This window comes from Anomaloglossus baeobatrachus, chromosome 4 (genome assembly GCF_048569485.1).
Source record: "Anomaloglossus baeobatrachus isolate aAnoBae1 chromosome 4, aAnoBae1.hap1, whole genome shotgun sequence".
Taxonomy (NCBI): Eukaryota; Metazoa; Chordata; class Amphibia; order Anura; family Aromobatidae; genus Anomaloglossus; species Anomaloglossus baeobatrachus.
In genome coordinates, this window is record NC_134356.1 from 372943992 (window position 1) to 372968087 (window position 24096).

Below are 24096 nucleotides of genomic sequence, written 5' to 3' on the forward strand. Positions count from 1 at the left end.
ATGTCTACCTTAGCTTCCACGTCTTGGCTCACAGTCTCTCCCTTTTCCCCATCCTGAACTTTTCCTCCCTTTTCTAAATCCACTGGTAATAGTGTGGCTGGATTTAGAACATTACAACGTTTGATAACAATATGAGGGGGTGTGAGAAGAGATACTTCATATTTTGTCAGTCTGGATGCTGACAGATGGCGGGTCTGAGCCTGTTGGAGTATTTCAGATACAGCATGAGGAACCTGAATTGTGAGAGTGTTGCCTAACACTATGTCCTCTGTCTTTTTAACGAGTTCTGAAGCAGCCGCCACAGCTCGTACACATGAAGGGGAACCCATAATGACTGAATCTAGAGTTACAGAGTAATATCCTACAGGGCGTTGTCGCCCACCATGTTCTTGAGTGAGGACGCCAGATGCATGGCCTGCCTGTTCGTGACAGTAAAGAGTAAAAGATTTGTCATAGTTTGGGATACCAAGAGCTGGTGAGGCAGAGAGGGTGGACCTGAGGGTGTGGAATGCATCAACTGCTTCAGGGCCAATAGTAAAAGGTTCAGTTTTAAGGCATTGGAACAATGGGGCCATGACACTAGAGGCATTTGGAATCCAAAGCCGACAATACTGGACTAGGCCCAAGAATGCTCGTAGGGACTTAGTAGATCTGGTGAGAGGTACTTTTAGTATTGCCTCAATCCTCCCTGGGCTGAGATGCTTGATTCCTGGAGACAGGCAATGCCCCAGAAAGATAACTGTGGACTCACACAATTGGAGTTTGTCTTTTGAAGCTTTGCACCCATTTTCTGCTAGAAATGTCAACAGAGATTGGGATTCAGTCTGACATAACTGATCTGTGGTACAACAAAGGAGGAGGTCATCCACGTATTGTAATAGAACAGTAGAAGAATCAAGGGGGCACCAGTTATCTAAGACTGTCTTTAAGGACGTGGAGAACAAAGAGGGCGAGTTAGCTGCTCCCTGAGGAAGAACTGCCCAGGCGTACTGGGTACCTCTATGTGTGAAAGCAAAATACGAGGTACATTCAGTGGACAGACAAACAGAGAAAAAAGCATTGGCCAGATCAATTACTGTAAAACAAGTAGCTGTACTGGGGACCTGATTCAGGAGAGTATGTGGGTTAGGCACAAGGGGAGTATCCACTATGGTTACTGCATTGACCGCTCGGAGATCATGAACCATACGATAAGCGACTGGCTGCCCAGGTGGGGTTTTCTTTTTGACTGGGTACAGTGGGGTGTTAAATGGGGAGGTTATAGGGACAATAAGACCTTTTGTCAGGAGCTCTTGGACATTTTCATGTATTGCTGCATCCTGGGCAGCACTTAACGGGTACTGCTTTATACAAGGGGGCTGGGCACCTGGTTTAAGTTTTACAGTCACTGGGGGAACAGTTAGTTTTCCCACATCAAGTTTGCTATTTGCCCACAGTTTGTTGGGTACATTTTCAAGCCAAGTTGGCAGGGACTGGGGTTTAGAGTGGTCAGTGTCCAGGGTAGTGGGAATAGTCAGAGACAGGAGACTACATAGAGTGCCTTCATCAAAGGGGGTGGTCATCTTGGGGCCATTTGGAGTGAATTCTATGCAGGCTCCAATCTTCTGTAACACATCTGTCCCTAACAAATTAAAAGGTACATCAGGGGAGACTAAAACCTGGGTCACAATTGAAAGTGAGTCATGCAAATTCAGTCGGAGAGGCTGAGTCATTTGTAATTTAGTCGGTCGTCCCTCTACCCCTTCGCAAGTCACAAATTCAGGCGACAATATGTCCTCAGGAACATGTTCTTGCATTAATACTGTACGGGCTGCTCCAGTGTCTACCATGAATGTAACAGTTTGTCCCTCCCCCAGAGAAATAGGAACAGTAAGTGTAGGTCCCTGAGGGGTGACAACGGGGCAAAGGGAGACATCTGGATTGCCAGTTTCCTATTGAGGGGTCAGAGTAGTAGCTGTTGATTTCGTGGGACATTTGGCAGAAAAATGCCCTTTTTTCCCACAAGACCAACATTCTACATTGCTGTAGTCTCTATCCCCTGATAGCTTGTCGACAGTTTCCTCCTCTCCCCCTCCCCCTTCCTCTTCTGGGCTGCATAGGGGCCAAATTAACCCTTTTTTTTTTTACATGGCTTCTAGTTCAGCACCCCTGGCTATTTCTTTCAAATCAAGCCATTGCATATTGCGCCATTCTGGGCGACTAGTACGCGCAGCAGTCTGTACTGTAGGTCTAAGGCCATTCATGAAACACTGCAACAATAATCGGCGATCTTTATCATCATTATGCTCATACCCAAAATCTAACCATGTTTGTTCTAACACAGAGGCATATTCTGAGACTGACTGCGTTTTTGTCCTGCACTACAGTCTGCAACAGATCTTGTTTCTTATCCTGTTCTGCACGAGCCCAGTGCAGCAACCTCTGTACAAAGTCTCGTCCTGAATCTGTTGTGTTCTTAATAGCAGGTTCCTGCCCTGGCATCATTTGAGTAATTTCCATGAGTAAGGGGTCGCTCCCTTTCTGTAAAATGACTGAAACAAGATCATCCCACGTGGCCCGATATGCCTCTTGGACACCCTGAAGGCGCGTTCTAAATGTAAGGGGGGGTTTTCGGGGATCGGGGAGTTGAGTAGCAAGGGCAATAAGCTCACTGGGGGACCAGGGCCGATATGTTTCTATTGGCCATACCTGAGGGTGATGGTGTACTGGTTGGTTATTCCCATCCACTCCCGGGGGTGTAAACTGTACGTGACTTGTGGTCCTCATTGGGAACAGAGGCACCTTGTGCATTATTTCTGGGCGTGGGGACCCACAAGACAAACAATAGTTAGCCCCAGGGGAGTTCTGTTGACCACAAGACCTGCATGCCCATCCCTTTGATCCTGTATAAGGTGGGGGTGCTGAAGGGATTGTATGTTTTACATTCAGTATAGGGACTTCAAGAGTTTCAGGGTTTTTAATACTATCATAGATTTGATAGACAGTACCATGCTTGGTTTCTTCTGATTTATGCTCACTCATAGAGAGACGCTTGGCTACATCTAACCACATCCTAGCCTGTTCAAACTTGTTCTTATCTTTCAGCCATCCTTCCCAGTTGCAAATACACTTCTCCCATTCCCCCTCTTCTAGATTACCCCACTTGCCCATACCAAATTTCTTCAGTATAACTTCACATCCATCTACTGCTTCCTTTCCTTTCAGCCTCTCCACTATCTCACATGCTGGAACTGGGACAATGGCCGTTGAGTTAGTGAATTCCTTACTGTTGCCAGTCCCCATGACTGCAACACCTGTGCCTGTGCTGAGTTAACCGTAGAACTCCTTTTAGCACAGCTTGAGTCTCTCAGACTCTCAATTTAATCCTGTCCCAGTCTTCTTCAGGACTCGCAAGACGGATTCTAAGGAAGCACTAACACCGGTTGTCCAGCCCTGTGAGCTAGAGAGATTCTGACACACAACCAAATGAACAGTAATACAAACCCTACTACACCAAAAACAATTGTAACAGTCTCTATGGGTTCATATAACATTTCCTGAGGTAATCTGTAATTATTCAATAGCCGCCTCTGCAGCTTCTCAGTCAACTGAATCAATTCCTGGACAAAAGAAGGACCATTATATCTACAGTAAGTTTTACTTCTTATACTGTATATTTCCTGGTCTGGGTAAATAGGCTGAGCAAAAACTTCAACTACTATGATTTTTCCTCTCTTGAGTTCACACAAAACAGAACACAGACACTGAGGACAACGATTCTGATTCATCAACACAACTTTACAATACGTCAGTTACACAATCCACACTTCCACAGTCGCTGGTATTAATACTCCTGCTGTATTCAGGTCAAAGCTGCATTCAGCACCTCTTTCAAGAGAGTACCCTTATCAATTTACAGGAGAGATTCAATACCCTCAGAGTACTACCTTACCATGAAGGATTCCTCTGTTATGGACAATTATACTTCCCTGATCCTGATAAGGACCGATTTTTCTCTTCACCACATGTAAAGGAACACACCTAACGGGATCCCTTATCAATCAGAGACCGTAGTCCCTTATTAGTCACTCAAAGATCAATCAGTCCCACATTCAAGGATCCTCATAGTTTACAACCACATCAGTCCAGACATAACAATCACATAGACAATGGAGACAACATATAACAATCCTCCGACTCCTGAAATATACAGGTAGAACTGCGGAGGTTCCTGTCCAGAATCGTTGGGCAAGGTTGGTTACTTGTCACTTCATTCAATTTTCATTCATCCATCATTCAATGCAATTATACATCTAAAGACACATTGATACATAGAACAGAGAAAAAAATAATTCAAACACTGGCAAAGGTTCAACAGAAATTGTCTTGTTAGGACCACCAATTACCCGTCCCAGAGCCCTCTAGGTAACACTGAATTATTTGTAACACAATGGGTTACTCACCGCGGTTTTATTCAGTGGTCCCCAGAGAGATCCTTGTAGTCGGGTCCAAAGAAGGTCCAGTTTGACAATTCCCAGGTTTCAGGCACCATGTAATGTCGTGGAAACCTTGCTATACAAAAAAAGCTATAGGAGAAAGACAAATGGTCTCACACGTTTGCCAGTGTTAACTAAAACAAGTTGGTCGATCGATCGGAGAACAAGGACACACACACAGCCAATTGTGTCAGTGTGCTAGGCTTGTCTGAAATCTCAGATGCCCAAGACACTAGTTTTATTACTGTCACAAAGAAAGGGGCATGACCTAATAGATTACCTTAAATGGGTATATAGGTTGACAAAAACAAGATCGTAAATGATGGATCCTGCTGCATTCCTAAAAGTCTAGTTCTGTCCAGTTTTCTGGACATTCATTAACAAAGACATTTGAGACAAAAGCATCTTTATAACAAAGAGTACACCCTGTGTTATTGCTTTTATGAATAACACTTATGAAGCTAATATAAAAGTACAAAATTATCAAAGATATATAGATATATAAATTGCTTAAATGATAATCAAACTTAATATAAAATATTAACCATAACACCGCTGCAGTTGGAATCCCAGAGGGCGCCATCAGGGATAGGAGCCCATGGTGGAGGACGGCAAGCCAGTTAAGTTGGAGCAAGGACAATCCCCTTTGTAGAGTCCGGTCTACCGTACCCGCACTGCAGGCAGTGGAAGATGAGGTCCTTCTGGACAGTGTCGCCGTGAGGGAATGTGGCATTGGGAACCCGTGCTGCCCTGTGGTGGACTGAGGGAAAGTTACCGAGAAAGCTGCGCCGGCAGCGAAGTTAAGTGTTTTATGTAGTCCCGGACCACCTTTCCCGTCCTACAGTCTCCGGAGAGGCTGGTTGGAGGAAGGGCCTGCGGCAGAGGAGGCCGAGGTCCCGTCACCATGCAGACCGGTGACAACCCTCCAGGCCAGGGGTCCCCTGGACGTGGGGCTTCTGAGAGACTGCCGGGTAAGGAACTTTTTACCCGGCCCGTATGGGCAACACCCGGACCTGACACAATTCCTGGACTGGGGAAAAGGGGTGCTGACCTGGTTATAGAGGCAGCATCAAGGTTTAGGTTTGCTTCGGTGGGCAAATGGAAGGGCCCAGGTCCGTTCCCGGTTTAATAAAATGTTGGTAACGTTTAAGCAAAATGCCTCCCGTAAGGGATGAATACAAAACTTTCTGGATTGTAAATACTGTTATTATAATTGTACATATGTTCTGTTTTATCTTTTCCAGTTACAAAATAAATGGTGGTGGTCGGACAGCCTGCGGACGGTCTGTGGTTAACCAAGGGGGAGTGTGACGCCCTGGACTAGCCAGGTAGTCACAGGTAGACCCCTGCACTACACCTGTCCCCTAAAAAGGAGTCATCAGCCAACCACAAAAACCCTAGTCACCTCCCTCAGTGCTTGATATACACACCAGGGGGGCGGAGCCAGGCGGTTGTCACGCCCATCGAGGAGTTCTGAGGGCCTAAGGCAGGAAACAGGCAGTTAGTTGAGTTGTAGTCAGATCAGTTTTGGAGTGAGTAGTGAGAGGAGTCTGAAAGGTGCCGGGGTTGGAGCCCGGGCACCTTTGTGTTGTGAATGTCAGTTATGCTTTGGCTGCTGGGAGGCTCCCTCTTGTGGCCAGGAATGGTTTGGACATAAGACCAGGTGTGTTGAGCAATGGGCGTTTCCATTGCTAACTCTCTGCTTATTTAAGTCCTGGTCTGATAGCAGGCTATGCCGGATGTCAGTTGTTCTTTGTTCACCAGCCTGCTTCATTCTGCTTCACCCCACATTTACCCCAGTTAAGTGCCTTGCTCTTTATTTTGTTGTTTGGTTCTTTTACTCTTATCTGAGTTTGTCATTTGCTGTGGTTGTTTTCAGTTTATTTGCATGCAGGGATTTTCCCTCTTAGTTGCTTAGCTGGGAAACTCCCTGCAGTTATGTTTGGAGTATAGCTCATTTAAGTCCATGTGTTTGTGGCTTTTTGAATTTGTAATGATTCTTGTTTTCTGTTCATTGGTATGACAAGAGCACCTGGTATAGGATGGAGTGCAGATCGTGCGATCGGAGGGCCTTTTTGTACTATCAGGACTTTGGAATTTTGTAGGGTTTTTCTCTGGCCACCATCAGCCCCTTTCCTGTCCTTTCCTATTTTAGTCAGTGGGGGCCTCACCTTTTGCTAATCCTGTCATCTATCTGTGTATTGTGTTTTCCTATATCACCGCAGTCTTTGAATGTGGGGGGGCTTGCTATTCTTTGTCTATTTTCTAAGGCAGAGAGTTATTCATCTTTCCTTCCTTTAGGATAGCTAGTTCTCCGGCTGGGTTCGCGGTGCACAGGATATTAGTTCACCCCTCGACTACTTCTAGTGTTGATGGTTAGTAAGGGGATGGCGGCCAGATTAGTTGCCAATGCTCTTGTCGCCTTTTACCAATGATTTGTGGTGGTCTTCCATGGTTCCGGATCATAACACCTTTGGCTAGGAGGCAAGCGGTGGCCTCAGCCTGCAGGAGCTGGGTAGACAGCTCGGTGGAACCGTGGTGGACCGGGACAGGGTAGTGGTCCGCTGGTACCGACCCGGGGAACTGACTCGGAAACCGGAGCACACAGGGGGGTACTCAGACCCTGAAATGAGGTCCAGAATCCACTAGACTGAGTTAATTAACTGATTGCGGTCTGGACTATAGGTCCTTTCCCACCCAAGTCCCGACTGAAGACAACAGCCCACCGAGGAGGATAGAAAGGCACTGCACAGGCAGAGGTCCCGAGGGCCATCATCCCTGCCCATGGAGGGGTTAACATCTGGCTGCACTACCATCTCCCCTGGGTGCCCCGCAACTGCAGCGGTGGTGTCTACCTTCAGCACATCTCGTGGGTGGCGTCACAAACTCAAGCGTGGCTCCGGCCGTGCACCCACCTAACCCCCCACCGAAAGCGCCAGCATCCCCTTTCAGAGTGATGTGACCCCGGGTCCGGAGGCGCTTGAGCCACCCACCGAACCTGGATCCAAGCGGCTAGGCTGCGGTCGAACGCGGGACGGTACACGAACATCAAGAGGAAGTCAGAGCTGAGGCTGACCACTCACTTTGTCTTGATGTTTCAAACATTTGAATGCCGAGAGAGTAAAGTCAGCACTGATTAGGTGCAGAGTTCGCGTTGCTCATCGCTGAAATCTGTACCTCCTGCTGTCTTCAGATTACATACCAAAAACATGCTGACAGATTCCTTTTAAGAACACTAAAGGCCGCTTTACACGCTGCGATATCGTTACCGATATCGCTAGCATGCGTACCCACCCCCATCGATTGTGCGGCACAGGCAAATCGCTGCCCGTGGTGCACAACATCGCTCAGACCTGTCACACTACTTACCTGCCTAGCGACGTCGCTGTGACCGGCGAACCGGCTCATTTCTAAGGGGGTGGTTAGTTCGGCGTCACAGCGACTTCACTAAGCGGCTATCCAATAGAAGCGGAGGGGCGGAGATGAGCGGGACGTAACATCCCGCCCACCTCCTTCCTTCCGCATTGACGGCGGCCGCAGGTAAGGTGAGGTTCCTTGTTCCTGCGGTGTCACACATAGCGATGTGTGCTGCCGCAGGAACGACTAACTACATCGTACACGCAACAGCAACGATAATTGGAAATAGGGGGGCATGTCACCGATTAGCGATTTTGCAGGTTTTTGCGACGATGCAAAATCGCTCATAGGTGTCACACACAACGACATCGCTAAAGCGGCCGGATGTGCGTCACAAATTCCGTGACCCCAACGAGATCGCTTGAGCGATGTCGTAGCGTGTAAAGTGGCCTTTAGATGTAACCCATCTGGGCCTTGTTCAAATTGATTTTAATTATCTGAGCTTGAACTATACAGTATGTATATTTAATAAGTGGGTATATTAGTTGACATATTAAGGAAACAAATGGAAAATTGTAAAGTTTTTTTATTTATACAGTGAAAAAGCTTTTTTGTTTTTCATAGAACCAGAAACTTATTTAAAAGGGTGGTTCACCCATATTTTTTTATTGTCTAGTTCGATATTATATTGAGAAACAATGTTTCTCTCAAATACCTTATGTTGGCAATAGTGCCTGTGAGAGGCGCTATTGCAGACCGCTGTTTCCCGCTCTGGTGACGTCACGTCAAGTGCCGCACACGTCACAGCCCTGCGGCCGGCTGCAGTCTTCCTGACTCACTGAGTTGTGAGCGGTGTTTCACCGCTCGTCACAGCCCATCTGCTCCCTGCTCCCTCCTCCCTCACAGCAGAAAGCTGCAAGCAGGAGATGCGCTGTGCTGTAACAAGCGATGAAACACTGCCCACAGCTCAGTGAGTCAGGAAGACTGCAGCCGGCCGCAGAGATGGGTCGTGTGCGGAACTTGACGTGACGTCACCGGAGCGAACAGCCATCTGCAATAGCGCCTCTCACAGGCACTATTGCCAACATAAGGTATTTGAGAGAAACATTGTTTCTCAATATAATATCGAACTAGACAATAAAAAATATGGATGAACCACCCCTTTAACACTGGTTGGCTTGACCATATAATATAAGCACATTTTACATTTTGTGTCACCTGATTTCCTCATAGATTCTAACTTTGTGAGCAAGGTTCTTATACCCCTTGTTTCAGTTGTTGAATTATGTGCCACTGTGTAACATTTGATTTGATTTTATTTGCACCCTCTGATACATCAAGTGCTTGAGAATATGTTGGCGCTATATACATTATTATTACAAATTATTATATTATAGATTGTCATGTCTGGTTCTTGTCTCCATAGCATAGTTGTCAGTCAGATGGCAACTCCATCTACTTTCATGGAACAGAGGGCAGTGAATATAACTTTGCAGCAACAAGAGATGTTGATTTATCTACTGAAGACGTCCAGGATCAGTGGTCAGAAGAATTTGAGAGCCAGCCAGCTGGGTGAGCATTTCTCTTGTAATCACAAATTAACAGTCAAGCAATGGACACCTTGAGATATTTAAAGATTACAAAGTACCTTTCCCTAAAAATGTTTAAAGTTGGCCTTGAATTTAATTTTAAATAATTCTCAGAAATCTCTACAAATGACCGCTGTAAAAATGTTTAGAAAAGGTGTTCAATTTTTCAGCATTTGTTTTAGAAAAACATATGGTAAGTCCTGTTGTGCTTCATCAGTTTTCTGGATCAAGAGTCCAATTCCCCTTCAGGCGCTAGCAATAGTGAGAGAAACAGAAATGCCACTTGAATAAAGATGGTTCCATGTTTCTACTACCTAAAACAAAAAAGTAACTCAAAGACACCATGCAGCAAAGCTTCACATAGATGAGAGGAGATTTTTGTCCAAATTTTTTACACCCACAAACTTGGTGGTCCGTCCTTGTCAGGACGGAAGTTTGGGGCAGCAGGCAAATTTGTTATTTTGTCTCCAGATTGGATAGGGAGAGTGTATGCTGAACGGCATGATATACCCAGGATCCGATGGAGAGACTGCTTGCCCTCTTGTGAAAGGATGTGGTGAGACCATTCCTTTTATATATGCCTTATATTGATATGTCTTGTTGTCTGACCATTGTCAGCATATATGAAATTGTGACATATTTTTTTTAGGTATATTAATTTTTTCTGCTGAGTTTATTTTGTGGACCACTGTCCCTGATCTTGGCAATGATACTTCATTTATGTTTGTTGTGTTTTTTTGTTGTGTTTTTTTGATCTAGTGGCCACCACTGTGTGTAACCCCGCATATATGGTCCGATGACCTACAGGTTGGGTATATAGAATCAACTACACATGGTGATGGCTTATTGAATTGATTTGCGGAATAAGAGGAACTTGGATTTTTCCTTTTTAAATCAATATTAATAAAGGATTGTATTTTATTGCTGTTATACATAATCATATTTGGGATTGCTGTACCTTATTCAATATTGGTTATGGCAGGATTCCTGTCCACGGGACTTAATACTGAGGAATGGCTAGTTGAGGCTAGAAATGTATTCTCAGACAAAGAATTTACACAAAAAAGATACACACCCTCCTATGGGGCGGCCTTTAACGAATTGACACAGGTATATAGGGACCAAATCGTCTCCTGGTGGGAGGTCCAGTCTTTGGAGAGCTATATTAAGGCTGGAATTGTCCCGAGGGGACTCAGAATCCAATTATCTGTGGGTCCACGCTATAAAAGCGCCTCTTTTGTTACCAACTGGGAAAGAGAGGCCACCAACAGTTCTTTAAAGCTTATGCAGATTATGTTGGAGGAAGAAAAGGCCACTCTCTCACAGTTAAATACTAAGCTCAAAGAATCTATTGAGGTCACTAAAAAATACGCTAGCGAATCAGATTTTGCTAACAAAGAGAAAAAATTGCAGGACACTCTTGAACGGTTCCAATACCATTTAAAGGAACGGAAGCACAAGCAATTTAACAGGGACATTTTGGATTTTAAGGATAACCGGGCTTATCAGGTTATTAATAATCAACCAATACCTGATGTTCCACCTGTAGTCCTATCCTCTACTGATACCGAAACCTCGGATACCGAGGGATTTCGGAAATCCAAAAAACATAAAAATAAAAGTAGGGGAAGGGGTAGAGGAGGCTTTAGATCAGGGGAGAGATCGGATTTTTCCTCCCCGCCACATTCCTTTGAACCCCATTTTCTGAGGAACCGTCAGTTCCACAGAGGCAAATGACACCCAATATAGAGGTCATAAACCTGTCCAAAAAAATGCTCAGTCCGGTAGAAATAGGCCTTCTTAAAAGAGGGCTATCCTTTGTTCCAACTTCCAACTTTGACTTATTCGAGTCTATTAAGGATCTCAACCTCTTTCTCAGGAAGTTGAGGAGGAGGAAGCATTTCCTCAAACAAGATGCTAAGATCTGTCTGGACTTGGACATCCCAGCAGATCTTTTACCGGATATTAGACTCTTGAATAGTCTTGAGTTGGAAGATCCCAATTTGGTGGGCCGGGGTCCTTTCACAACCCTCAAGAATAGGAGTTCCAAAAATCCCCCTCTTATGTCGGATTTGTCGGCTATTGATATTTTTGAGGAGTTGGTCACGAAAGAATTAAAGGACCTAGCTGTGACTGATGTTTTTTCGAAATACAATTTGGACAGAATAGAAATACAGGCCCTAAAAGACCTGGAGCGTGACGACCACATTGTCATAAAACCCTCGGACAAGGGTGGCAATGTGGTCGTCATGGATACAGAGAAGTATGTTGACCTCTGTTTTGGGCTGCTGAATGACCGGGACACTTATGAGGTGTTCCCAGGGAATCCAACTAGAGTGTACCTGGAGGAATTAAGGACAATATTGGATGAAGGTTTAAGTATGGAAGTTATTGACAAGTCTGAATATGACTTCCTTTTTCAAAAAAACCCTATCATGGCAACCTTTTATTGTCTTCCTAAGGTGCACAAAGGGTTGGACCCCCTGAGAGGGAGACCCATAGTTTCTGGCATCAACAGTCTTACTCAGAACTGTGGAATTTATCTGGACCGCGTCCTTAGACCGTTTGTCATGGCCTTGCAGTCACATGTACAGGACACACCAGACCTGTTACGCAAATTAGAGGGCATCAATATACATGCTGACACTACTCTTGGCAGTATTGATGTGGAGGCTCTCTACTCCTCCATCCCACATGATAAGGGGATGGAGGCGGTGAGATACTTTCTCTCAATGAGAGGGACCCAGTACCAACATCACAATGCATTTGTCTTAAAACTCCTCTATTTTTGTTTGACCAAGAACGTATTCCTCTTCGATGGACGTTTCTACCACCAACTCAGGGGCACCGCGATGGGGAGCCCTTGTGCCCCCTCGTATGCCAACTTGCTCCTGGGTTGGTGGGAGGAGACTATGATTTTTACACTTGAAACAGAAGAGGTAACGCGTCACTTTGAGATTTGGACACGCTACATAGACGACATCCTGGTTGCCTGGAGTGGACCCAGGGATGATCTGTCGAAATATGTAGCGGACCTTAATGTGAATAATATCGGTCTGAAATTTACATCTGTTTTTGAGGAGGGGGGCAAGTTGCCCTTTCTTGACATATTGATTCATAGGGATACTGCAGGAGGCCTCCACACATGTACCTACTATAAACCAACAGCGTCGAATTCCCTACTCTGTTGGGATAGTTGCCACCCTCAACATCTTAAACGGGGAATCCCAAAAGGACAATTCCTTCGAATTAGAAGGAATTGTTCTAAGGAGGGGGATTTTCGAGCTCAGGCCAAAGACCTGGGGGAACGGTTCCGAGAGAGGGGATACCCTAAAACTATCATTAAGAAGGCCTTTGATGAGGCTAAGGAGAGACCCAGATCGGAACTATTGATCCCTAAAAAAAGGAATGAGATACAGGATGGATCAAGTAGGTTCATCACCACCTTTGATAATGGCGCGGATAGCGTACGACACATTTTCAACAAACATTGGTCAATCCTAAGGATGGACAGGGACCTTCACCCGATTTTGCTTGAACAACCCCAGATCACCTATCGAAAAGGTAAATCCTTGGCAGACCGTTTAGTTCACAGCCATTTTACACGAACGGTCGAGGAGAGTTGGCTGACAAAAGGTGTGAAGGGTTGTTTTAAATGTTCAGGGTGTATTGCTTGCCCGGTTATACGGGTCACCAAGATGTTCAGGAGCAATGTGACTTCAGAAGAATTCATTATTCGACATTTTATCAACTGCCGCACACAAGGGGTCGTTTATAAAATTGATTGTGTGTGTGGCCTCGAATATATTGGAAAAACTATCCGTGAATTTAGAAGAAGGATAGGTGAGCATTTGGGCGATGTGGAACATCGGAGGGACACTGCTGTGGCCAGACATGTCAATGAGAAGCACGGGGGTGATCCTCGTGTTTTGAGATTTACAGGGATTGATAAAGTCCCGAGACCAAAAAGGGGAGGGGATTGGGACAGACTGGTCCTTCAGAGAGAGACCAGATGGATGTTTAAGCTCGAAACCCTGTCCCCTAGAGGTCTGAATGAGCAACTGCTCTTTAATAGTTTCATTTAGTACCCGTGGATGGTATTTCTCTGCAATTCATAACTATCCCACCTTTCCTTAGTTTCCAGGTTGGAGGCAGTATGGTGGCATATTCTTTTTCCCTTCTGTCACCATATATGCCCTATATAACCAGTGCTATTTGGATCTTTAAGGTTACCCACACCGTTTGGTGCTGGGTTCACATACAATAAATTGAAAACCAATATATCAGTGGATCTATATTTGTCCCCTTTGAACACATTGTAACGATAATGGTACCTATATGGCAGTCTTTGGACCGCACCTTCTCCCTTAATTAATGTTACTATATTATCCTACTTTATGGCCCCTCACCTTTAAGTTGGATGGGAATACTCATCCCGTAATGTGTGAATGTTGGGGGGTGTACATATTGGTTGGGGGAACTTTCTATATGGAGTGTGCGGTGGTCAGATGATCTGCCCCCTCTGTGACGTTCTTGTGTGGTAGACCTTGGTTTGTCTATCTGGATGGGGATATACGCCCCTGAATGGGGCGTGCGCTTCCATGGTGGAACGCACGCTCTCTGAGTGGTCACGGAGTTATGCGACACTTGAGGGTGGGATCTTCCTCTGGTTGCTGCGTGTCTCCCTCAGTTGGGGGCGGTGCCCAGTATGAGCGCTGACAGTGTGCACGCCCCTTGGTACACTGTGTGGAGATACGTTGCTGGAGAGGAGGAGTTTCTTCTTCCCCCCTGGGACTGCCTATTTTTGTAGTGAAGGGCGTTCCCTAGACGGAATACTGGGGGTATGTGTGCCCTGACTCGGTTTCGCTGGTTGGTACGTTATGGGAGGCACGTGATGCCTGGGGGTGGGATCTTCCCCCTGGTATGACGTGTCTCCATCGGCTGGGGGCGGTGCTCGTGTATAGCGCTAGCAGGGCGCACGCCCCTGGTGTGCTGTATGGAGGTACGTCACGGATTTTTAGGCGGGAGCCCTCCCCTATTGGTATTGTTCACGTCTGATGGCGAGGGGCGTTCCCCAGATGGAACGCTGGGGGCACGCACGCCCCGTCCTGTAATCATGAATATGTGCGTCATGGACACGGGGGAGGATTCCACCCGGATATGATTGACGGCGAGGGGCGTTCACCAGATGGAACGCTGGGGGCACGTGCGCCCCGACCTGTAATCATGAGTATGTGCGTCATGGACACGGGGGAGGATTCCACCCGGATGTGACTGACGTCACTGACTATGAGGGGCGTTCCCTGAGGGGGAGCGCGCGCCGAGCAGTCTAGGACGCCGACACACACGTGCTGTGAACAGATGGGACAATGTGAATATCCACATGATAATGATGGAGTTAAACACCAGGTGAGAGTGACCTCATGATTGGAGGAACTGCACTAATACCCTGTATAAAGGACCCCACCTTTTGTGGGCCAGCTTCCTTTGACATTATAGGCATGTGAGGGCTGGCGACCAGGACCTAATATATCTGTAGCATTATGTCCCCTGAGGAGTCAATGTAGACGAAACGCGTCGGGACGCCTATAGGGTCAGCTTAGGGGGTCCAGCTTTACATACTAGATGTGGTCCGTCCTTGTCAGGACGGAAGTTTGGGGCAGCAGGCAAATTTGTTATTTTGTCTCCAGATTGGATAGGGAGAGTGTATGCTGAACGGCATGATATACCCAGGATCCGATGGAGAGACTGCTTGCCCTCTTGTGAAAGGATGTGGTGAGACCATTCCTTTTATATATGCCTTATATTGATATGTCTTGTTGTCTGACCATTGTCAGCATATATGAAATTGTGACATATTTTTTTTAGGTATATTAATTTTTTCTGCTGAGTTTATTTTTTGGACCACTGTCCCTGATCTTGGCAATGATACTTCATTTATGTTTGTTGTGTTTTTTTTGTTGTGTTTTTTTGATCTAGTGGCCACCACTGTGTGTAACCCCGCATATATGGTCCGATGACCTACAGGTTGGGTATATAGAATCAACTACACATGGTGATGGCTTATTGAATTGATTTGCGGAATAAGAGGAACTTGGATTTTTCCTTTTTAAATAAATATTAATAAAGGATTGTATTTTATTGCTGTTATACATAATCATATTTGGGATTGCTGTACCTTACCCACAAACTTGGATTGAATTTTCATGATTTCACATGTTACACAAATAAATGTATGCTTTGGAAGGCATGGCATTACTAAACAGAACAAACCAGATTCATTTTCTAATGTTTAAGAAGAATTTTAGACAAAAAACATCTATTAACTAATATATTACCTTTCTATCAGATAGGTGATATATTGTGCTGATTAAACATTTGTGAACTCTTGAGAATTTTTCATATTTGTGGATAAATTTGACCTAAAGTTACGTCAAATTTTCCCACAGTCCTAAAAGTACGCTGAATAGAGATGAACGAACCCGTAGATGTTTGGGTCCGTCCAGACTTTAAAAAAAAAAAAAAAAAAAAAAAATGGAAGGAATGCTGAACCTCATGTAAGTTTATGGGGACATTACCTGTAAAATAAAAGGGTTAAAGTCGAGCCTCCTGCACAGCTGTAACTCTTCTTCTGAGTCTGCTAATCAGTCCTCATACATATTACGTATGTAAAGTGCTGTGGAATTAACAGTGCTATATAAATGAATAAATATTATTATTATTATTATTTTAATATTCACTGCTTTCCCCAGCTCTGATTAGCTGCTGCAGACCACACCCCCACCCTCTCTAAAAGTGCATGTGATTGGTTGGAGTCACAGGCGCTGTCTGCGTGCTTATAGTAGAGTGTAAAATAAATAAATAAATTTAAAAAATGGCATAGGGTCCCCCCTATAGTGATACTAGCACAGATAAAGCCACGGCCGCAGGCTAACACCCTCAGCCATAGGCTTATATTTTCTGTGTATCAAAATAAGAGGAACCGCATGCGGCTTTTTTTTTATTATTTAAATAAATATATATATATATACACCGTATTTTTTGGACTATAAGACTCACCGGACCATAAGACGCACCCTGGTTTTAGAGGAGGAAAATAGGAAAATAAAATTTTAAGCAAAAAATGTGGTCATGACACACTTCTAGGGCGAAGATCTGCTGCTGACACTGTTATGGGGGTAATGTCCCCAAATTCTCTACTAAGGTACCCCATCCTGGTAATGATCCTCCTGCCTTGTATATGATCCACATCCTTGTATATATGTACCCCATCCTGGTATATATTCCCATCCTGCTATATACCGCCATCATGGTATAGCCCCCATCCTGCTACATAGCACCATCCTGGTATATGCCCTTATCCTGCTATATACTGCCATCCTGCTATATACTGCCATCCTGCTATATACTGCCATCCTGCTATACACCCCCATCCTGCTATATACTGCCATCCTGGTATATGCCCCCATCCATCCTGCTATATACCCCCATCCATTCTGCTATATACCTCCATCCATCTTGCTATATACCCCATCCATCCTGCTATATACCCCCATCCATCCTGCTATATACCGCATCCATCCTGCTATATACTCCCATCCTGCTATATACCCCCATCCTGCTATATGACCCACTACATCTGGTACACAAAAAAAATAAACGTTTATACTCACCTTTCCTCACTCCATGCAGCATCGCTCCTCCTCCTGTCTGTGCCGGCAGCAGTGCCGCTGACCTGTGTGGAGTCGTCCTCGTTTCCCTGCAGCATCGCTCGTCCTCCTGTCTGCCTTTCAGGTGACCTGTGTGGAGACTAGCAGTGCGCACAGGGATGACGTCATCGCTGTACTCACCGCTCTCTACACAGATCAGCTGGCCGGCAGACAGGAGGAGATCGCGATGCTGCAGACAACGGTGATGGGTGAGTATACTTATTCACTGCCACCCGCGCTGATGAAGATGCGTGGGGGCAGTGAATACAGCTGCACATGATCACTCCAGGAGGTAGTTGCCAGGGGTGATCACGCGGGCCGGCTCTTTACTATGCGCGCACCCCCACCCACCTGTCAGCGCATGCTTCAGTGCTGAGGGATGATGGGTGGGAGGATGGGCATGCATATGAAATGAGCGGGCCCACGTGGTCACGGCAGGCTACTACAGCCTGCTCATGCCCCCGATGACCAGCTCCACCGCAGCACCCTCATTCCCCGCAGCCACATTCAGACTATAAGACGCACCCCCCACTATCCCCCAACATTTGGGGAAGAAAAGTGCATCTTATAGTCCAAAAAATACGGTACGTATTTATTTTTTTTTTTTAAATGACGTGTGGTCCCCCTAATTTTCCTACCCAGCCAAGATAAAGCTGACATCTAGGGGCTGGTATTCTCAGGCTGGGGAAGCCCATGATTATTGGGACCCCCCAGCCTACAAATAGCAGCCTGCAGCTGCCTCGGAACTGTTGCATCCATTAGATGCGTCAGTCCCGGTGCTTATCCAACTCTTCCCAATTCCCTGGTATGGTGGCAATCAGGTTAATAAGGGGTTAATGACAGCGGTACAACTGTCATCAAGCCCAGAAATAGTGATAGGTATGGGTCTATGAGACCCCCATCACTAATCCTATATGTAAAAAGAAATAAAGGATTTTTCTCAGTTTGTGTTTATTTGAAATTAAATGCAGTGCCCTCTTTCTCCTCTTTATTAAGACCCAAAAAGACACTTTACGTTCTTTCGTAATCTACACAACATCCCAGGGCAGTCCTGGTTCTGCTACATCTGATCCTAGAAAGACCAAAAACATGTCTGATCTCTCCAGACTCCGGGAAACACTGACAAGGGGGACCTGGCTGGCAGCAGTGACATTACTCAGTTCACTGGCGTTCATAAAAGGGTTCCCACGGTATGACCTCTGGTGACCTGAGTACCACATTCTGGCTTAAGTTTAGGGACATGCCCCGCACCTCGCCAGCCCTTTTACACTGACAGTGTCGGCCTGGGGTCGGGGAATATGGGGCAGCCCTGCACTGCCTGACCTCCGTCCATTACTGTCAGTGTTGAAGGGCTGGTGTGGTGCTGGACACGGCCCCATACATTAAGCCAGAGTGTGGTGCTCAGAAAATACTCAAAATACTGATGAGCAGACCTAGAAGTAGTGTTCCAGCTGCTCGGAGGGCTCGATAAGTATACACTGTGTGCAGAATTATTACGCAAGTTGTATTTTAGAGGAACTTTTGGATTTTTTTTATTATTGATCAACAACTATGTTCTCAATCAACCTAAAAGAAATATCTAAGCTTAATATTTTTGGAAGCCGAGAGGTTTTTTTTTTAGATTTGGATCTCTTAGGAGGATAACTGTTTGTGCAGGTAACTATTACTGTGCAGCATTATTAGGCAACTTAATAAAAAACAAATATATTCCCATCTCACTTGTTTATTTTCACCAGGTAAACCAATATAACGGCACAAAATTTAGAAATAAACATTGCTGACATGCAAAAATAAAACCCAAGAAAATTAGTGACTAATATAGCCACCTTTTTTATGATGACTCAACAGCCTACCATCCATAGATTCTGTCAGTTGCTTGATCTGTTTACGATCAACATTGCATGCAGCAGCCACCACAGCCTCCCAGACTTTGTTCCGAGAGGTGTACTGTTTTTCCTCCCTGTAGATCTCACATTTTATGAGGGACCACAGGTTCTCTATGGGGTTTAGATCAGGTGAAGAAGGGGACCATGTCATTATTTTTTCATCTTTTAGACCTTTGCTGGCCATTCACGCTGTGGAGTAGTTAGATGCATGTGATGGAGCATTTCCTGCATGAAAATCATGTTCATCTTGAACGATACCGACATTTTCCTGTATCACTGCTTGAAGAAGTTGTCTTCCAGAAACTGGCAGTAGGTCTGGGAGTTGAGCTTCACTCCATCCTCAACCCGAAAAGGTCCCACAAGTTCATCTTTGATGATACCAGCCCATACCAGTACCCCACCTCCACCTTGCTGGCGTCTGAGTCGGAGTGGAGCTCCCTGCCCTTTACTGATCCAGCCTCTGGCCCATCCATCTGGCCCATCAAGAGTCACTTTCATTTCATCAGTCCATAAAACCTTTGAAAAATCAGTCTTAAGATATTTCTTGGCCCATTCTTGACGTTTTAGCTTATGTTTGTTGTTCAAAGGTGGTGGTTTTTCAGCCTTTCTTACCTTGACCATGTCCCTGAGTATGGCACACCTTGTGCTTTTTGATACTCCAGTAACGTTGCAGCTCTGAAATATGGCCAAACTGGTGGCAAATGGCATCTTGGCAGCTTCACGCTTGATTTTCCTCAATTCTATGGCAGTTATTTTGCGCCTATTTTGCCCAACATTCTTTTTGCGACCCTGTTGGCTATTTGCCATGAAACGCTTGATTGTTCAGTGATCACGTTTCAAAAGTTTAGCAATTTCAAGACTGCTGCATCCCTCTGCAAGACATCTCTCAATTTTGGACTTTTCAGAGCCCGTCAAATCTCTCTTCTGACCCATTTTGCCAAATGAAAGGAAGTTGCCTAATAATTAAGCAAACCTTATATAGGGTGTTGATTCAATATACTACACCTCTCCTCATTACAGAGATGCAAATCACCTTATTTACTTAATTGGTAGTTGGCTCTCACGCCTATACAGCTTGGAGTAGGACAACATGTATAAAAATTATCATGTGATCAATATACTCATTTGCCTAATAATTCTGCACACAGTGTAGACTCAGCTTGTCAGTTGTGCACTGTATTATTAACTGTGTCTCCTACAGTGAAGTATCAGTGCTATGTCTGGTGAATACTATAAGCTTTGAGTAGTCTGTATATAAAGCTCATGGAAGATTGCCTAAGGCTGCTTTCACACCTCCGGTTTTTCCTGTGCGGCACAATCCGGCACTTTGCAGGAAAAACGCAACCGTTTTTTTTTGCTACCGGTTGCGGTTTTCCTGCATAGACTTTAATTAGTGCCGCATTGTGCCGCATGGGCTTGCGTTCCGTCCGTTTTTTGCCGCATGCGGCAGATTTAGCCGATGCGGCGGCCGGATGGAACGTTGCCTGGCACGTTTTTTTTTTAAATAACCGCATCGCGCCGCATCCAGCCAATGCGGCGCATTTTTCAATGCATGCCTATGGACGCCGGATGCGGCTCGATGCGACAAAAACCGCATCCGGCCGCCGCATACGGTTTTTGCCACTGCGCGTACTCAGTAGCATGCCGCAAGCATCAAAAACCGGACGGGCCGCATTTCAAAAACTTATGCAAAGGATGCAGCTTTTTCGCCGCATCTGTTGCATAGGTTTTAGAGCTGGACTGGCCGGCTCTGCACCTACCGGATGTGTGAAAGCAGCCTTATACACCCTGTATTAATTTTGCTCACTAATTGAGTTTTGTGATAACCTGAAATTAGGTGTTTTGTCTAGCATTAGCATCTTGCATGTGTGTTTGGACTATTGAAATGTTGTGGACATATTCGCTGATTCCATAATTTTGAACATAGAACTTTTTTTTTTCATTTATTTGTGTCATAATGAAAAAAACATAGTTTTTGGCATGGTTTCATTTAGTTTTGTATAGTGTTGAGTGTACTGATTACATAATGTCCCAAAGGCAATTACCAGTCTTGCGGCACTCCTGCTACCAATGGTTGAACATATTGGATGATTTTTGATTACATAATGTGACAGTTTCATAGCTTTAGTTGTTTTAGACATGGTCATACCAATAATTCGTCCTTTTTTTGTCGTTTTTACATAAATCCTGTGTTTTTAATGGCAAAACATTTTTCTTTATTTTTTTTTTCAAACTTCTTATTTTACTTCTGTACAAATTTTATTTAACGTTATTTACTTTTTACTTATTCCCACTATGGAAACAATGAATAATTTACGCTTATGTATTGCAGTGTATTAGCCCTCTCATTTTCACATAAACATATGGCTTCTTAAACCCTGCTTGTAACAGGACCTAACAGGCCACCATACTTGATTAGCAGACTCGGAGGCAAATGCTTGGCTTCGAGTTACCATTGAAACCATCGGCACCCCACATTTATGTCTCTGGATAACCGATGGGATAATAGAAGTAGGCCCATTCCTTTTACAACCTTCTAGAACTGCGATCACTATTAATTTTGTCATTTAGAGGGTTATACTGTCTGGATCAATGCAGGCACTGAACTTCGAACTCATCTATCAATTAAGCCAAGCACCTGGCGTGATCCTCTTTATGTACCTGTACATTGGGAAGAGGTTAAGTAGAGTAAATACAAATTATTACTTTAATACTGGGGGTTAATTAAATACTCAACAGTGCTGTTATTTTCTGTGCACTGTTTATATGCGGCCGCTCCTGGAGCTGATAATAGCTGATCTATACGAGTGCCGCTATTAGACTGGTCCATAATTGATGAACAATCTTAACACTGCTGTTTATAAGAGAAAACATATATTGAAAAGCTGGCCAAGGACAATGACTATCAGAGGAGTAGTCCGAGGTAGTTCCCTTCCTTTGCTTTTCCTATCCCACTCCCAATGACTGACAGGTCATACAAGCATTTAAGGAGTCATGGGGAGTAGGGCGGGGAGAAGCTGTGGCTCTGTACAGACATTTCTAGCCCTTGTACACTGCAAGTGGTTCGGGGAACAGGTAAACAGATATTTCAGTGTCTATAGAAAGTCTTAAGGGTGCTTTACACGCTGCGACATCGCTAGTTATTGCTAGCGATGTCGAGCGCGATAGCACGCGCCCCCGTCACTCGTGCGACATTTGGTGCTCGCTGCCTTAGCGAACATTATCGCTACGGCAGCGTCACACGCACATACCTTGTCAGCGACGTCACTGTGACCTCCGAACAATCCCTCCTTCAAGGGGGAGGTGCGTTCAGCGTCATAGCGACGTCACTAAGCGTCCGGCCAATAGAAGCGGAGGGGCGGAGATGAGCGGGACGTAACATCCCGCCCACCTTCTTTCCTCCTCATTGCCGGTGGACGCAGGTAAGGAGATGTTCGTCGTTCCTGCGGTGTCACACATAGCGATGTGTGGTGCCGCAGGACCGACGAACAACATCGTACCAGTGGCAGCATTGGTATTAAGGAAATGAGCGACGTGTCAACGATCACCGTTTTGGAACGAGTTTGCGATCGTTAATCGTCGCTCATTAGTGATACATGCTGCGATGTCGCTACCAGCGCCGGATGTGCGTCACTAACGACGTGACCCCGATGATATATCGGTAGCGATGTCGCAGTGTGTAAAGCACCCTTTAGGGTTCACTCACATCTGCATATAAAAATAAGGTCTGATTTTCATCCAGAAAAGTTGGACGAGTGAAACCTGTTTGGTTTTCTGTATGTCATGCGAGTGCAATGCTAGTGTGTGATTATTTTCTCGCCTAGCATCTGTATGTCATGCATTTTTGTTCTCAGCAGCTATTATTCTACAATGATTTAGAGGACCATTTACAGTGTTCTATGCTACAGAATGGTAATGTATTCATAAAACGTACAGCATATGAATGGTCGGTGTGACATCCATTGTTTTTCTTACCCCCATAGACTTGCATTGGCGAGTCATGGCTGTTTTACACGACCATATGCAGCATGTTGCGATTTTTTTTTCTTGAGGCTGAAACCAGCTGAGGAAACAATCGTGTTCAGCACTGCCTCACTGAATAACATTGGTGCAAATGCAATCTGAATTTTTATCTGATTGCATGCGACATATTTATACGCAGATATGAGCGAGTTCTTAGAGGATATAAATAGCCAGAAACTGTTTAACAGATTTCCTTTAAGTATAATGCACATCCGTATTATATTGAACTGATGAAATGCATTGTATCTTTTGACCTATTAAGCTGTCAATGCAATACAAATTTTTTTGTGAGAAAATTGTCTTCAAAGTATGCACCTTCCAAAATATGATTTAGTGATTTCTAAAGCTTTTCAGGAAATAATGGATGTAAAGAAATATATCTATAATAGCTAATTGATTGCTTCTTTTCCAAATGCATCATTTTGGACATTGCTCACATGTCCTAAATTGCAATCCTAGGATAGTGTTTGGGTGAATGGAGAGACATCTACTTGAGTTGGAGTAAATGGAGCATATTTGTATCCAGTGAACCAGAGAGAGAGTGTGGCAAACTTAATTGACTGCCAAGTAAATCACGCATTCATTTGAACTATAGTATTCTTCGAGAGCTTCATTCCCTAGTGGACCGTTCTTTTCTTCCACAATGGGATTTAAATGCCACTTAGAGCAGTGACTTCCAATTTATATAATAGTGCTGTACAGAGTAGCCCCATTTGTCTTTAACTCAGACTCAATATACAGCAGAAATATGAAAGCTCACTGCAACAATAATGCCTGCCACTCTAGGTCACATTTCAAGAGAGACATTACTTGAGATTAGCTGAAGAATCAACCACAATAAATTTAAAGCACTGCTACCATTTACAAAGGAAATAAATTGTGTACAGTTAGGTCCAGAAATATTTGGACAGTGACACAATTTTCGCGAGTTGGGCTCTGCATGCCACCACATTGGATTTGAAATGAAACCTCTACAACAGAATTCAAGTGCAGATTGTAACGTTTAATTTGAAGGTTTGAACAAAAATATCTGATAGAAATTGTAGGAATTATACAC

General features: G+C 44.7%; 1 protein-coding gene across 4 annotated transcripts in view; it reads left to right on the forward strand.

Moving 5' to 3' along the window:
- Positions 1-24096, forward strand: part of RELN (reelin) — a 906715-nt gene that overhangs the window by 532504 nt on the left and 350115 nt on the right. For all 4 annotated transcript variants that reach the window (XM_075345182.1, XM_075345183.1, XM_075345181.1 and 1 more), the window contains one exon: positions 9259-9404. In XM_075345182.1, coding sequence (XP_075201297.1) covers positions 9259-9404 — 146 coding nt within the window. The remainder of the gene's footprint in view (positions 1-9258; positions 9405-24096) is intronic.